The 14,677-nt window shown below is 52.4% G+C and overlaps 2 protein-coding genes across 4 annotated transcripts; one reads left to right on the forward strand and one right to left on the reverse strand.

Moving 5' to 3' along the window:
* Positions 1–836: 836 nt before the first annotated feature.
* On the forward strand, positions 837–5,121 carry SLC25A35 (solute carrier family 25 member 35). Of its 2 annotated transcripts, XM_032617603.1 has the most exons (6): positions 840–1,042; positions 1,905–2,301; positions 3,196–3,261; positions 3,718–3,870; positions 4,227–4,361; positions 4,516–5,121. In XM_032617603.1, the coding sequence occupies exons 1-6, from the start codon at positions 975–977 to the stop codon at positions 4,687–4,689; spliced, it is 993 nt and encodes a 330-aa protein (XP_032473494.1). In that variant the 5' UTR covers positions 840–974; the 3' UTR covers positions 4,690–5,121. The 2 variants fall into 2 exon arrangements, with proteins under 2 accessions (XP_032473495.1, XP_032473494.1); XM_032617604.1 differs by lacking the exon at positions 3,718–3,870 and having other exon boundaries at positions 837–1,042; positions 4,516–4,893.
* On the reverse strand, positions 5,092–6,551 carry RANGRF (RAN guanine nucleotide release factor). 2 transcript variants are annotated; one of them, XM_032617605.1, is made up of 5 exons: positions 6,328–6,551; positions 6,122–6,238; positions 5,764–5,920; positions 5,588–5,673; positions 5,092–5,365 (listed from the first exon to the last, which is right to left on the reverse strand). In XM_032617605.1, the coding sequence occupies exons 1-5, from the start codon at positions 6,402–6,404 to the stop codon at positions 5,242–5,244; spliced, it is 561 nt and encodes a 186-aa protein (XP_032473496.1). In that variant the 5' UTR covers positions 6,405–6,551; the 3' UTR covers positions 5,092–5,241. The 2 variants fall into 2 exon arrangements, with proteins under 2 accessions (XP_032473496.1, XP_032473497.1); XM_032617606.1 differs by having other exon boundaries at positions 5,098–5,365; positions 5,785–5,920; positions 6,328–6,516.
* Between the last annotated feature and the right edge of the window lie 8,126 nt (positions 6,552–14,677).

Below are 14,677 nucleotides of genomic sequence, written 5' to 3' on the forward strand. Positions count from 1 at the left end.
CAGCCCCTCAGCCCCGGGCGGGGGTGGGGGGGCATCCAAGAACTCCCAGAGTACTGGAGGACTCAGAGTAAACAACTGCTAATCAAATGAGAAACAAGGGTAAATGCCTGAGGAGCAAAGCAGGATGGAAGTGGCTAAAAAGCTTCAAGGATCAGGAGATGAAGTTCAAGATGAAGAGTGATTTGGAGGTCACCAAAATAAGGGTGCAAGGACTTTCACCGGCAGTGGGAACAGGATACACACGGGCACAGGGCGACTGATAATTGAGCATCTAGAGAAAATGCAACACTTTCACTCAGGTTTGTGCAATAAATAATTATCATTCCCATTTTACAAAGGAGGCTCTGAGATGTTAAGTAGCTTGCCCAAGGCTACCCAGCTGGTAAGCAGGAAGACCCAAACTGGAACTCCAAAGGCCTCTGAGTCTATGGTGGCTGCCTCACACACAGCTGTGCCCCCTTGCCTCCTCCTCCCGCCCCAGAAGACATCCCCTATCCTCCTGCCACCTTTCTCCAAGCCTTCCCCCCTCAACCCCTTCCCAGCTAGCTTCCCTAGTCTCTTTTCTCAGAAGTTCCTGCGTAATTAACCATTACCAGGCTCAGGAACTAGGACAGGAAGGAGTCCAGAGTCTCAGGACCTCTCCCACCACTTGCTGGCCCTGTGTAACCTAAGCCCAGGGATCAAAATCCCGCCTTACTTAGCCTGTCTGGCCTTCTCCCTGGGTTGCTATGAGGATCAAAAGAACGTAGGGATGTGACTATGTTCCCTCGCCACCCTTCGGGACCCCTTCCTCCGCGCCCGCAGCCACCACACCCCCGCGCTGGAACCTACAAATATTTTACCAAGCCTAAGGAGATCTGTCCCGTCCAGTAGGTGTGTCCCACCTGCCTCGCTGGAGGAGCCGCAGTTTCCGGGCTCTCCTGGCGCCTGAACCGAGAGGGAGTGGACCTACAGTTTGGCAACCGCACCCAGCGATGACCCGGGATACAAGGCGAAGGAGGGGAGCCCTCCGCCCGCAAGAGCAGCAGCCCAAAACATGCAGGTGAGGGACTGCTGCCTCCGTACTCGGCCTCTGCGCCCGTCCAGTAACCCAGGGTCCAATCTCTCCTCCCCGCCAGTGATAAAACCTCTGCTCCCCGGGGACCCTTCCCAGCACTCCGAGTCCGCAGCCCAGGCACTGGTACCGGGGTGGGGAGAGTTAATTCCAATCGCCTCTCTGGGGATTCCGGAGGCCTTGTCGCCGAGAGTACCTCACATTGGCCGCAGAGCCGGCTCGGCGCTGATTGGCTGAGGCTCTCGGCTACGGCTCCCCGTTGGGCGTCGCTCTCCAGTGATTGGAGTGTGGCGGCCCGGCCTCCGCAGGCTCCCTGGGGTGAAGCTGCTGCGGGCTCCGGCAGCTGCCTGAGGGCGCTCATACCCGGCCGGAGCCTCGACTTCCTTCCCCGATCCAGACCTCGTTGCTGTCCGGGGACGCCACTGGATCTTCTCCTGGATCCTTTCCCTCCTTAACCTGCAGATTTTCTTTCTCCTTCCTCCCTGGCTCCGGTCTCCCAGCTCCGCGTTTCCCTCACCTACTCCCGGCCCCCATAGCCGGCCATCCTCAGCATCCCACCTTACGCCCTCCTGGCTTCTGCCCCTCCTTGACCTCAAATCCCTTGATTAACAAGTCCCCGTCATAACCCTCTCGCCAGACTCTCCTAAACTCATACTTCTTCTCTCTTTGCCATCTCCTGACTCCCAAATTCCAGCTAATCCTTGACCTCTTGACATTTGACCCTGACACTCTTGACTCCAGACTTCTGCATTTCTACCTCCTGCAGCCTGGACTGCTGGAACTGAGGCTTTCCCCTGATTTTCTGACTCCGTTTCTGAAGCTCATTTTAACTTTCTTACCCCTGGGCCAGTTCCTGCTACTGCTGTCCCACCATGGACTTCTTGATGAGCGGCCTGGCAGCCTGTGGGGCCTGTTTGTTCACCAATCCCCTGGAGGTGGTGAAGACCAGAATGCAGCTGCAGGGAGAACTGCAGGCCCCCGGGACCTACCGACGACACTACCGAAACGTCTTCCATGCCTTCATCACCATCGGCAAGGTGGACGGCCTGGCAGCCCTGCAGAAGGGCCTGGCCCCTGCCCTCTTATACCAGTTCCTGATGAATGGCATCCGGCTGGGCACCTACGGGCTGGCTGAAGCTGGGGGCTGCCTGCACACAGCTGAAGGCACCCTGAGCCCTGTCCGCAGCGCAGCAGCTGGGGCCCTGGCTGGGGTCATGGGAGCCTACTTGGGGAGCCCCATCTACATGGTGAGAAGAACGGTCTTGCTTGGGGCCTTCAGGGCAGACTTTTGGTGTAGGGTGGGTGCCTGGGCCTTCACGACCTGATACTGAGGTTGGAAATGGATTTGTGTAGGGGAGGGTGAGGAATTTGATTAACATACATCGACGGGTGTGGGGATCAGGGGAAGTCCTGGGCGTTACAGAATTACTACCCCACAGTCTGCCCCTTTGAGTTAATCTGGTATCGGTGAAGGGTCAGGAACCTGAGCCCAGAAAGGGGAAGCGACTAGCTCAAGGTCACCACAGCTGCTTGTTGCTAGGACTTGGCCCTGCTTAGCGCTCTTTCTAGAACGTTGGGAGGCAATGAGTTCTGTAGAAGGAGAGGCAGTCTGGTCTCACTCCCAGGGTATGAGATTCGGGGACAGTGACTTCTCCAAAGTCAGCTGGACACGTGCCCCCCACAGGGCTTGGGGGCCAGAGAGCAAGTTTTGCCGATGACCCCTCACAACCTGCCCCAGAGTCTGATGGGGAGCCTGGTCATGATGGTGGCTGAAGATCCTGTCTGCCGGTGTGGGAGTAGGAGCTGGCATGAGAGGCTGAACACCAGGTCTTGCCTAACATGAACAGTCTTAGGAATTGTTGCCATTCTCCAACCTCTCCATCCCCGCCCCTTCCCCCAAGGGAAGAAGGATGTAGAGGGGGTGGGGTGTCTTGCAGTGCTAGGAGAGCCATCCCCCAGGACTGGAGCCAAGGGACACAGTCTCATGACCAATTTATTAGGTGGGAACGACAATAATTATCAGATTAGAAGGATATTCATTGCCGAACACCCAGAGGAAGTGTGAAGGGGTCAGGCATTTGGCTGTCTGAGGTGGGGGGCTGGCCGCTGGGCCACAGGCTGTGATACTCTCTCGTCTCCAGGTGAAGACACACCTACAGGCACAGGCAGCCACAGAAATTGCTGTGGGGCACCAGTATAACCATCAGGTGAGGGTTTTCCAACCCGCTGGCGTCCCTGCCCATTCTCTTCCATTTTCCCCAGGTTTCTGCCTGCACCCAACAGCCGCAACCCAGCCACGGCTCTGCCCAGCCCATCAGTTCGGCCCTACTCTGCCCCTGGAGTCCACCCAGACCCTCTTATCCCCATGTTCCCTGTTCCTCTAGCTTCTGCACCTATTTCTCTTGCCCCATTCTCCTGACCTGCTAATGTCCTCACGTGCACATACCCTGCCCTGTTCTGGGGTGGCGAGGGAGGGAAGGTGGGTTGGCAGACAAGTGAGGGCCACATTCATGCTCAAAGCCCACATGGCACTGGTTGTCTAGACATCGGGTGCCTTTTTTGGACCCATCCTTGGCACTGTTAGGGGGTGGCAGCCCCTGATGCCTGGGTGACTGAACCCCGCCCCCATGGTTTTTTCTCTGCCCTCCCCCTCCCCCAACCAGGGCATGTTTCAGGCGCTAATCAAGATTGGCCAGAAATATGGTCTGGTGGGGTTGTGGCGTGGGGCCCTGGGTGGCCTGCCCCGAGTTATCGTCGGTTCCGCCACCCAGCTGTGCACCTTCTCGTCCACCAAGGACCTCCTGACCCAGCGGGAGGTACTGCCTGGGAAGTGGGTGGGGCCACCCTGGGAATGTGGGCAGGGGGAGGGCAAGCTGAAGTGGGCTCAGCTTGAAGAGGGACAGTGCCAACATTCAATGTGAGGGAGCGGCAGGAGGGCTTGGGGGGATCACTGTCTCTTTACAACCTTCCCACAGTTCTCTTGTCACTTCCTCCCAGGTGTACCTGAGTCCTCAGGGCCTTCCGCTCTTCCTCCTTCAGAGTGTTATCACCGGTGGGGTGGAAGCTCCCTGGGTTACCAGCTCTCCACTGTACCCGCAGCACAGGGCCTGGGCTTTCCGAGGGGTTGAATGATTGGCTGACTGACAGAGCTCTTCCTCCCTCCCCCCCTTAGATATTTCCACCCCAGAGCTGGAAGGTGGCTCTGGTGGCCGCCATGGTGAGTGGCATTGCGGTGGTCCTGGCCATGACACCCTTTGACGTGGTCAGCACAAGGCTCTACAACCAGCCCACAGATGCTCAGGGCAAGGTAAGGGAGTGCTCTGGGGTACAGGACAGCAGGGAAAGCCAGGGGGTGAGGGAAGCAGATTGTGGGTGCAGGTAGGAAGCCTAAAATGCAGCCTGCTGCGGTGAGGCCCCTGGCGGGCTCTGACAAACTCTGCTCTTCCTCTTCAACCTTTCAGGGCCTCATGTACCGGGGCTTGCTGGATGCTCTGCTGCAGACAGCTCGGATAGAGGGCATCTGGGGCATGTACAAGGGCATAGGTGCCTCCTACTTCCGCCTCGGCCCCCACACCATCCTCTCCCTCTTCTTCTGGGACCAGCTGCGCACACTCTACTACGTGTATACCAAATAACAACAGCCACTCTTCCAACACTCCACCAAGTCGGCACTCCTTGGACTCTTCTGACTCCATTGTTATGACCTGGTGACTTCTGACCAGATGATCTTTCATCCATCAGAGGGGGACCACCAACCCCACTCCCCATCTGTTTTCTCAGGGTTGAATCACTACAAGGCATCGTTTCCCTCCCTTCCTTGGGTGTTGCTTTAAACCTTCCCTACCCGTACCCCTGTGAATTTCATACCCCTCTCTCAGGGCTGAACCAGTCACTGCAAAGTGTATTTCCTCCCTTCCTCCACTGCCGGCCTTGGGTCCCTTCTGATCCCATGCACAATTTTAAACTCCACCGTCCAAGACCAAAGGGAATTGGGGGGACCCAGGTGTTCTGTTGGATTCAAAGGCGCAGAGATTATATTGGTTATAAAGCAAGTTTATTTCTGCAGAGAGGAGGTGTCTTATGTTTATGCCCTGGGAAGGAATTAAGGGAATATATCTAACCCTTTGATCCCCTTGCAGAACAGAGGCCCCAAGTCTTCAGAAGCAGCATGCAGCATCTCAGCGTCCTTACTGGGGACCAAAGATGTTGGGATCGTGAAGGGTCAGACTGGTCACCAACTGTTCAAAGTCACCCAGGCTCCAGGGCGGAAGCGACAGATTTTCAGGGCCAAGAGATGACCTATTCTCAGGGCTTGGGGTGAGGAACAGATAGAGAGAGAACATCATCTGGGCCTTGGGCTTGTAAATTCCCATTTCCTGTTTCCCAGAGGACCTGGTTATCTGTGACCCCAAACCCCTGGCCCACTCCCACTTCCTTGGAGGACCCCACCAGCCAGTCTCCCTACTCTGCCCCTCCAAGCCAGTTCTCCTGGGGACCCAGTCATGAGCGAGGTGCCCTTTCCGTTCTCCTTACGGGGGTTGATTGAAGGTGAGCAGGAAATCAGTCTGGTACTGGGGCAGCCGCAGCAAGGCCTGGTACAGTGTCACATACTTTGCTACCTAAAGTGATCAGAGTCAGGATGCTTACCTGATTCCCTAGAGCCACCCCCTTCACCCCTCGAAGACGTCTCACACTCCCCTGGCCCTCACCTGCTGGTTTTCTTTAGCTACCTGCTGCTTGCCAGAGAGGATCCAGGCTTCTTGACAGCAGCCCCTCAGGGCCAGGTTCTCCAAAAGGAGGGGCTGCACAGCCTCCACTTGCACAACCATAGCCTCCTGCACCCCGCCAACGTCCTCAAAATGGTACCTGGAGTTGGGGGAGCAGGGTCAGGGAGGGGCATTTCTCACTGCCCCTTACAAGCACCTCATCCTAAACTTCGCTCATTTCTGGTGACGTGGTGTTACCCTTGGAGTTCTCATTGTCCAGATTAACCGTCCCGCCACAGGCCCCGCCCACTCTTTCGGTTCTGGTCCTCCCATTGGCCAGCCGCGGGCCCGCCTCCCTCACCGCGCTGCCTCTTCGCCCTGCACGTGGGCCTGCAGCTCCAGAAGTTCCACGATCAGGCTCTGGTCTGTTACGCGATGACAGAAAACTTCTTGATTGTCCGGGACCGGTCGAAGGTCGCTGAAGAGAGGCGAGGCAGGCCCTGGTTGACCCCAGCTACTTCCCGCAACCCACCTGGTCAGCCTCCTTTGGTGCCCGGGCCTTCTTACCTTACGTCGATGGCCCCCGGAGGGAGAGTGGCGGAGAAGGCGCCCCCGAACAGTGGGTAGTCTCGCGTGGGCTCCATGGGCCTGAGACTAGGTTATAGGCATTAAAGATTTAAAAGAAACCCACATGGGGCCACTTGGCATCACCTCCGTTTCGCAGCAGCCCCGGCCCCCTTCAGGTCTTCCTCGGCTCCTGACTCTTTAGGATTTGGTCCCGCCCCGCGATCACGCTGGCCAATTGGCGCCCGCGCCTTGGGGGGGCGGTGCCCCAGCGGAGCTCCTCCCGGAAGTCAAGCTCTTAGAAGGGCGCGCGGCGGGACTGAGGGGTCCGCCAGGAGCTGAGACTTCGGTTTAGGTTTTGTGACACTCTCGTGGTCACTAGACCGCGCCCGCCGGTCTCCTCCTTCTAAAGGGGTCGCACTTTATAAGAGTGTTGCCTGAGACCCACCTTAGGGGCCGTTGCTCGTCCAAGGGACCGATGTCTTGTGGGGTCTCCTGAGTTGGTGGGGATAGTTTCAGGGTCTCCCGTATCACTCTCTCCCGGGCCTCTTGACAGGGAGTGAGCTGCCAGCCAGTTAGCTAATTCCCGGATGCATGGAATTAGGGGAACAGTGGGGCAAGGTGTCCGGGGCCGGGTTAGGATTCAGGCCTCACGCCTTCCTGAAAGCAAGACCCAAACCGGTGATTATACATCTAATCCCCCTCAAATCTTCACCTTGGGAACTGAGGTGAGGCGAGGGGATGGAGGGGTGGGGAGGGAGGCGTTGCCCACCCCTTACACACACGCCTGGACGAAAGCACAGAATAAACTTTTTCTTTTATAGATTTTTAGAGTGTTCTTAAAGTTTCAGCTCAAGTGTATCCTCACAGCTAATTGCGCCATTCATCTTTGATCCCCAGCACCTGGCAGAGCGTTTAGAGCATAACAGACCCATGATGTACTGTTGAGTGACTGAATAAACCCAACAGGGTGAATTTTGGAACCCAGGGGACCACCCGTACCCTCAGGGGTTCTAGATGTCATCTACTTCACAGCCAAAATCTGAGCAAGAGGATTTTCATCCTGAGGCCATCCTGTTACTGACCAGGGTTCTTGGCCTCCTTAATTAATAGAAATTGATCAGAGGCCAGACAAGAAATTCAGGCAAGGCTTTATTGGGGCCCCTGCTGCAGCAGGGGGAAGTGAGAGCAAACAACAGTTTCCCTTGCTTGCTGGCTCCCTGAGGGTGTTCTTTATGTGGGTGAGGGTAGGGGTGTGTCCAGGGGTCAAGCCGGAGGAAGGCTTTGGTGGTTTTCCCACCCCATAGGTGGTGTGTGCAGGAGGCACGCGCAGTACCCTGCTTTGGCTCCGGGCTCTTCAAGAGTGGCAGTTGGGTTTTTTGGTCTCTTTGTATCTTTTATCCAGGATTTGCCCCGACTGCGCATGCGTGCAGTTATTTTTAGTCCCATACAATTTCTTTGTATTTTGTTGCTGGAGGAGAGGTGTGTCCAGGTGCAAGCACTGCAGCAAAAGGTCCCATGTTGCAGCCTGTATCACTAGAGCTGGCTATTTCTGAATGGGAAAAGAATACGGGACAAAGTATGGGCTCAGAAGGCTTGCGGAACAGGAACAGTGAGAAAAGAATTTTGTATGAGATCAGGATTTTCTAAGGTTGAATTGACTTTAATTAGGGAAATAGACTTTATGAAGATCAAGCTGATGCAAGACTGGATTTGGTTTCTGTCTCTCATAAGAGAACAAAGTTGTCCTGGAATGCTGCTTTTGATAACAGATCGTGTGAGTTCCTGTGCCTTTAAATGATCTATATTTACTTTTGACTTTTTTTCCCTACCTTGGCTCAAGGCATCAATATTGTTTGACAGCAACCTATCATCCTGTCCAACCGGGTGTTTTAAAACCTTTTAAAATTTTTGACAGACTTGCCAAATACATCATGGCTATTCTAACCCACTGTTGTACCCTGGATGAAAAGGAGCGTATACTGAGGAAGTCCGGGGAACACGCAGATGGCCTGCTGGCCACCAATCCACACCACCAGATTTTTCAGGTAGATGGGGATGCAATCCCAGAACATGATCCACACTGGGACTATGAATACCGTGTAGGCCAGGCTAGGATGAGACATTCTATTACTCATTTATCAGAAGGAATGAAAAGGTGTATGGTGAAGCCTGTAAATTATGATAAGGTCTGAGAGGTTACACAGGAAAAAGATGAAAACCTGGCAGTCTTCCTGAGCCGGTTGACAGAAGCATTCAGGAAGGACACCAATACAGATCCTGAGTCTGCAGAAGGGAGGACACTGTCGGCCATGCATTTTATCACCCAGGCTACTCCTGATATCTGGAGAAAATTACAAAAGCTTGAGGTTGGGCCCCAAATCCCATTGTCAACCCTGGCAGAGGAGGCCTTCAAGGTCAAGAACAACCGAGACTTAACGGAGGAGGGCCAATAGGATGAGAGGCTAATAAAGAAAACGCAGCTTTCGGCTGCTCGGATCCACCCACCACCTCGAGGGGACACTGGAGGGCCGAGAAGGCGGGACAGACCACCAAGAAACCACCTGGGCCCAAACCAGTGTGCCTTTTGTCTGAAGGAGGGGCACTGGAAAGGGGAATGCCCTGAGCGCCCTCCTGTGGGATGCCCGAGGGGCAAACCCGACTGGCCCCAGTTCCTTGTGAATCTCTCAGATGAGAAATTCCCACACACTGACTGACAGCCTGGATCGATCGCCTGCCCAGCTCCAGATCCAACTCGATCCATCCTCGTTTCTCCAATGGAGCCTCGGGTCACCCTCCATGTGGCAGGTAGGAGAACTGAATTTCTTGTAGACACTGGAGCTGCCTGCTCTGTTCTGACTTGGCCAGCCGGCCCCTTCTCCAGCCATGATTGTACTGTGACACAAGTTGATGGACAGCTAAAGGTAAGGCGATTTACGTCTCCCCTTGCCTGCGGAATCGGGTCTGTTATTATTACTCATTTTTGTACATGCCAGAATGCCCTGTCCCTCTCCTCAGGAGAGATTTGCTAATTAAGTTAGAAGCTAGTGTATTCTTAGGACAGGGTGAAGTCCAAGGAGGTAAAGAATTCAAACAGAGAGTGCATCTATTAGTAGCCCCAGATGACCCACCTGTTGGGCATCAAAATATTCCCCAAGACATCCCTCAAGAAATTAAAGAACAAGTAGATCCTGCAGTTTGGGATACCTCGGTGCCAGGAAGGGCAAAATGTGTTCCCCAAACACAAATAAGGTTAAGGCCTAGGGAAAAATACCCCTGGAAGAGATAATATCCTTTAAAGCCTGAGGCCCTGAGGGGAATCCAACCTAAAACACAAACTCATTAGGCCCTGCCAATTGCCTTGCACCACCCTGATATCCGCCCCCCTGCCCCGGCTCAGAAGCATCGTGAATGTGGGAGTCATCCCTATTCACCCTCTGGTGCCAAACCCATACATACACCCTCCTCACCCAGGTGTCAGGGAGCGCCCAGTATTTCTCTGTTATGGACCTCAAATATGCATTTTTCTGTATTCCCCTACACCCAGACTCTCAATACCTTTTTGCCTTTGTTTTTTTTTTTTTTTTTTTTTTTTTGCGTTACGTGGGCCTCTCACTGTGTGGCCTCTCCCGTTGCGGACCACAGGCTCTGGATGCGCAGGCTCAGCGGCCATGGCTCACGGGCCTAGCCGCTCTGCGGCATGTGGGATCCTCCTGGACTGGGGCACGAACCCATGTCCCCTGCATCGGCAGGCGGACTCTCAACCACTGCGCCACCAGGAAAGCCCCCCTTTTTGCCTTTGAATGGAGGGACCCTGACCCCCTGGAAGTTACCCAATATACGTGGATGGTGCGTCCGCAGGGTTTTCGGGACAGCCCGCATCTTTTTGGAAATGCGTTGCAAGGGAACTGGAGGAACTGAGCTTTGAGAAGGGAACTCTGTTACAATATGTTGATGAGTTTTTGATAAGTAGTGAGGCCAAAGAAGATTCAGATCAAAATACTGTTAGGGTCCTAAATTTTCTGGCGAAAAGGGGATATAAAGTCTCTCCAACCAAGGCTCAGATCTCATAGCAAGGGGTTCAATGTTTAGGATTTGTTTTGACCCCAGGGGCATGAGTCCTGGCCATAGATCGAAAAATAGCAATTAGTACATTACCGTCTCCAACCACAAAGAGGCAACTGGGAGGCTTTCTCCTGATGGCTTGGGTTCCGACGTATCTGGATTCCAAATTATGGCCTTGTAGCAAAACCTCTATATGACGCTCTAAAGGGAGGAGAAAGGGAATGCCTTCAATGGAATAAGGACCGCCAGCAGGCCTTTGAGACTCTAAAGCCTGAGTTTATCAGAGTACCAGCACGGGGGCTTCCACATTTGGACAAGCCCTTCACCCTATACGTTCACGACAGGTCAGGGAGAGCACCAGGAGTCCTGACCCAAAAGCTGGGACCAGATCACAGACCAGTGGCTTTCTTTTCAAAACAACTGGACTCAGTGGGCCTGGGATGGCCACGCTGCCTGCGGGCAGTAGCAGCTGCAGCCCTGTTGGCTAATGAGGCTTCCAAGCTTACCCTGGAACAACACTTAGATGTGTTGACCCCTCATCAGGTACAGTCTGTGCTGGAGGTCAAAGGACATCATTGGTTGACTAGAGGAGGGTTAACAAGATATCTGTCCCTCCTAATGGACACCCCCAACATTACCTTAAAGGTGTGCCAAACCCTGAACCCAGCAACTCTGCTTCCAGCATTGGAGAGTGGAGACTTACTGCACCAGTGTATAGAGATCAGAGAACAAACTTACTTACTCCAGCAGGCCTGATCTTCTAGATGAGCCTCTTGACAGCCCTAAGGTCGAATGGTTTACTGATGGGAGCAGTTTTCTAGAAATAGGAGACCGAAAGGCAGGGTATGCCACAGTTAGTCTAGATGAAGTCATAGAAGCCAAGGCCCTGCCACTCCCTGCTTTTGCTCCAGGCTCCTCAAAAGTGGCAGTTGGGTTTTTTGGTCTCTTTGTATCTTTTATCCAGGATTTGCCCCAACTGCGCATGCGTGCAGTTATTTTTAGTCCCATACCATTTCTTTGTATTTGGTTGCTGGAGGAGAGGTGTGCCCAGGTGCAAGCATTGCAGCACTGCAGCAAAAGGTCCCAGGTCCCAGCCTGTCTACCCACTGGGTTCCAAGTGCCGATCATACCTCTGGACCGTAATCATTTTGTGACCCTGGGGCCAAGGGGCACATATTCTTTGGTCCCTCACCTTACCAGGCCTTAAGCAAAAGGCTGGAGATATAAAGGCTATTAGGACAGAGCCCCTGCCTCACCAGGAGTATACAAAGAACAGTAGAGGACACTCTGAGTCTTAAAGGTTGACTCAGAATTCACCAGGGCAACCTAGGGGTATTCTAGCCAAGGGGAACATCGGGAGCAAAGACTGGGAAATGAGAGGGCCCTGTTTTGGGGAGTGTAAGTATATCAGTTTGGCGAGGGTGCCCTGGGGAATGGATGGTAGGGAGCTGTGAGGCTGGAGGGTTGGCCACGGTCAGGCTGTGCTGAGAAGCGTGGACCTCTCACTTCTGACAGCCAGCATCAGACTTCTCTCGGAGCTTCATTTCCTCAACTCTAAAACATTGTTAGGAGTAAAGGAAGTACGGATGTAGTTGAATTGAATCTGTTTCGGGGCAAAGAGAGTGGACTAAGTTTGATCCATAAGCAATTAGAAAGAAGAGGGGTGTGTTATAGACCCCCAAGGGAGAGAAGGCGCCTGGACGTGGGGAACCAAGGGAGCCAGGTCACAGGGGTCAACCCCATGCTGCAATCCCTCACCTAGGGGGTGATGTACCTCTCTATCCCTCCCTCCCCATTTCTGCTGGCTTGCATTCTGCTCCCACCTGGCCCCCTCTGGCAATACTGGCTCTGGCTGCTTGGTGAGCAAACAGGTAGGGAACCCTTGGAAAGGGACCTGCAAGGACATAGAAATTAACAGGGCCCTGGCACCGGGCACAAGTGGTGGGGGCCTATTCGTGGGCCAGGAGGAGGTTGGACTAGATTAGGGACACTGAAGAGAATCCCCCCAGCTTCCTCGTTTTGGGTCTCTGGCACATTAGGCGTCATGCTCTGCTGTGAGCCTCTTGTGCATCTCGCGATGCCTGGCCCTCCACCGCTCTGGAGCTCTTGGGGCACAGGTTAGGTGGGCTCTTCCAGATAGTAGGAAGCAGACCTCCAGGAAGTGACAGAGGTGCAGGGCGGGACCTCCTCTGGGAGAGTGGGATGGAAGGAAACCCTAACTTGGCAAGTTCCTGCTCTTGACTCCACTTTCGTCTCCCTCACCTTTCACCTTTTTCTCCGTGTCTGTCACTTCTTCTGGCCTTCCCAACCGCTGACTCCCCCTGCGTGTTCAAGTTCAAACTTCCCAAGAGACAGGATCAAATTGGGTCAGTTAGTCACCATCCAATCTGAAAGTGCCTATTTGGCCAGCTCTCCTGCCTGTGCACTTGCCAGACACGGATAAGATCCCTTCCTTGTCCAGCTGGCTGTGGCTAGGATGACCAGTGTCATGGGAGAGATCTCAGAAGGCTGAGATGGCCCGAAGCTACGTTTCTCAAGAGGGTGTGAGGGTGTGTCCAGCTCTCAACTCACTGGTTTGAAGTAGGCCTGCAACTGATTGATTCTGTACCCCTGGGACTTGCCCCTCTTCCAATGCCCTGCATGCAGTTGATGCACTTTTTTTGCTTTGGGGACAGTTTTCTCAGAGCCCCCACCTCCCTCACCCCATCACCTTTGAGGGCACCAAGGGGTGAAGTGATGGACTTGGACCAGAGAGGTAACTCAGTGCACAAAGTCAAGCATCCCTTTGGGAAGAGTAAGGACAATATATATTTCTACCAAGCAGGGTTTTTAGCTTTTTTGCTTCCATACACCCGCTTGGCAGTATGGTGAAGCCCATGGACCGCCCCCCTACTCAGAATAATGTTCTTAAATTCATAAGATAAAATATATAGGGGACTTCCCTGGCGGTCCAGTAGTTAAGACTCCACGCTTCCACTGCAGGGGGTGTGGGTTCAATCCCTGGTCTGGGAATTAAGATCCCACATGCTGTGTGGCCAAAAATAAATAAATTAATTTAATTAGATGGATAAGCAACAAGGATAATATGTACAGGGAAATATAACCATTATAAAAAGATAAAATATATAGGAATACAAAGAAAATTAAACTATTTAAATACAGTTATCAAAATTAAAAAACAAAATTGTAAATGGAGTGTAACCTTAAAAAACTCTGTGTGTGTGTAAATTGATACACATATATATATATATACACATATACTGGACTAAATGTAGATGTCTTCAGTATACTTTGTATGTTTTTAATATTTGAAGAGAATATTTTGAATCTGTGCATTTTATTTTTTCAATCTTATTTTACAAATTCCTGTTCTATAAATAATACGGTATTTCAGATAGAGAAACTGAAGGCACTTTGCCATTTGGTGATGAAGTGAAGCAGAAGATTTAGAAAAGTACATGTACCCAAACCCACAACAAACCAAAGTTATAAACTCATGTCTAATGTGTCCAGTGGTCAAAGGCTTTATACGGCTGCCAGAATTGCCAAATAATTTTAATAAAAGTGGATTTGAACATAAAAAATTGGTATATATGTATATACATGTGTTGGTGTGTATATATATATATATGTATGTGTGTGTTGTGTGTGTGTATATATATGTCTGTATATATATATATATATATATATATATATATACACACACACATATACACAATTGGTAATTGTGTGTGTGGGTATATATATATATATATATATATATATATATATATACCAGAATTGTATTATAGTACATCCAGTTGGTGTTAGACCAGTTAGGGGTGAAATAGAAGAGGTCATTGTAATATCCCAAGTTTGGGGTGATGAGGGTCTGCACTAAGCTGGCAGAGGTGGGAGAGGAGGAGATGAAGCCAGATACGCAGAAAGCAGGGGCAGTAATAATGTGGATGATCCACAAAGTATGGAGCAGAAAGAGCAGGTTCAAAGGTGGAGACTTTGCCAAGAGGAATGGAGACACCAATGACGGAAATAGGGCTTCTGATGAAGGGTTTGATGGTGGACAGGGCAAAGAGGAGAGAGGGCTTCCGTTCTTGCCCCCAGGTCACAATTTGGGCACTTTACCCTCTGTCCCCCACTCGCCAACAGTGGAATTCTGCGATGCATTGCTTTTCACTATGGGATTGTCATTGGCCAGCAAAGCAGGGATGCCTGCGCCGTATGTCAGTGCTCTGTACCATTTCTTCATAAGGCCCCTGTGTCTGGAGGTAGTGAGCTACACACGTCCCCA

The sequence above is a fragment of the Phocoena sinus genome, chromosome 20, assembly GCF_008692025.1.
Source record: "Phocoena sinus isolate mPhoSin1 chromosome 20, mPhoSin1.pri, whole genome shotgun sequence".
Classification (NCBI taxonomy): domain Eukaryota; kingdom Metazoa; phylum Chordata; class Mammalia; order Artiodactyla; family Phocoenidae; genus Phocoena; species Phocoena sinus.

What these genes read in the sequence shown, in the direction of transcription:
- SLC25A35 (XM_032617603.1), top strand. Translation starts at nt 975, where the DNA reads ATGACCCGGGATACAAGGCGAAGGAGGGGAGCCCTCCGCCCGCAAGAG. An exon ending in TGGGGAGCCCCATCTACATG is followed by an intron (nt 2,302 to 3,195) that starts GTGAGAAGAACG and finishes TCTCGTCTCCAG; the next exon opens with GTGAAGACACACCTACAGGC. An exon ending in CCACAGATGCTCAGGGCAAG is followed by an intron (nt 4,362 to 4,515) that starts GTAAGGGAGTGC and finishes TCAACCTTTCAG; the next exon opens with GGCCTCATGTACCGGGGCTT.
- RANGRF (XM_032617605.1), bottom strand. Translation starts at nt 6,404, where the DNA reads ATGGAGCCCACGCGAGACTACCCACTGTTCGGGGGCGCCTTCTCCGCC. An exon ending in CAGGGCGAAGAGGCAGCGCG is followed by an intron (nt 5,921 to 6,121) that starts GTGAGGGAGGCG and finishes CCCCAACTCCAG; the next exon opens with GTACCATTTTGAGGACGTTG. An exon ending in CTCACCTTCAATCAACCCCC is followed by an intron (nt 5,366 to 5,587) that starts GTAAGGAGAACG and finishes CCTCACCCCAAG; the next exon opens with CCCTGAGAATAGGTCATCTC.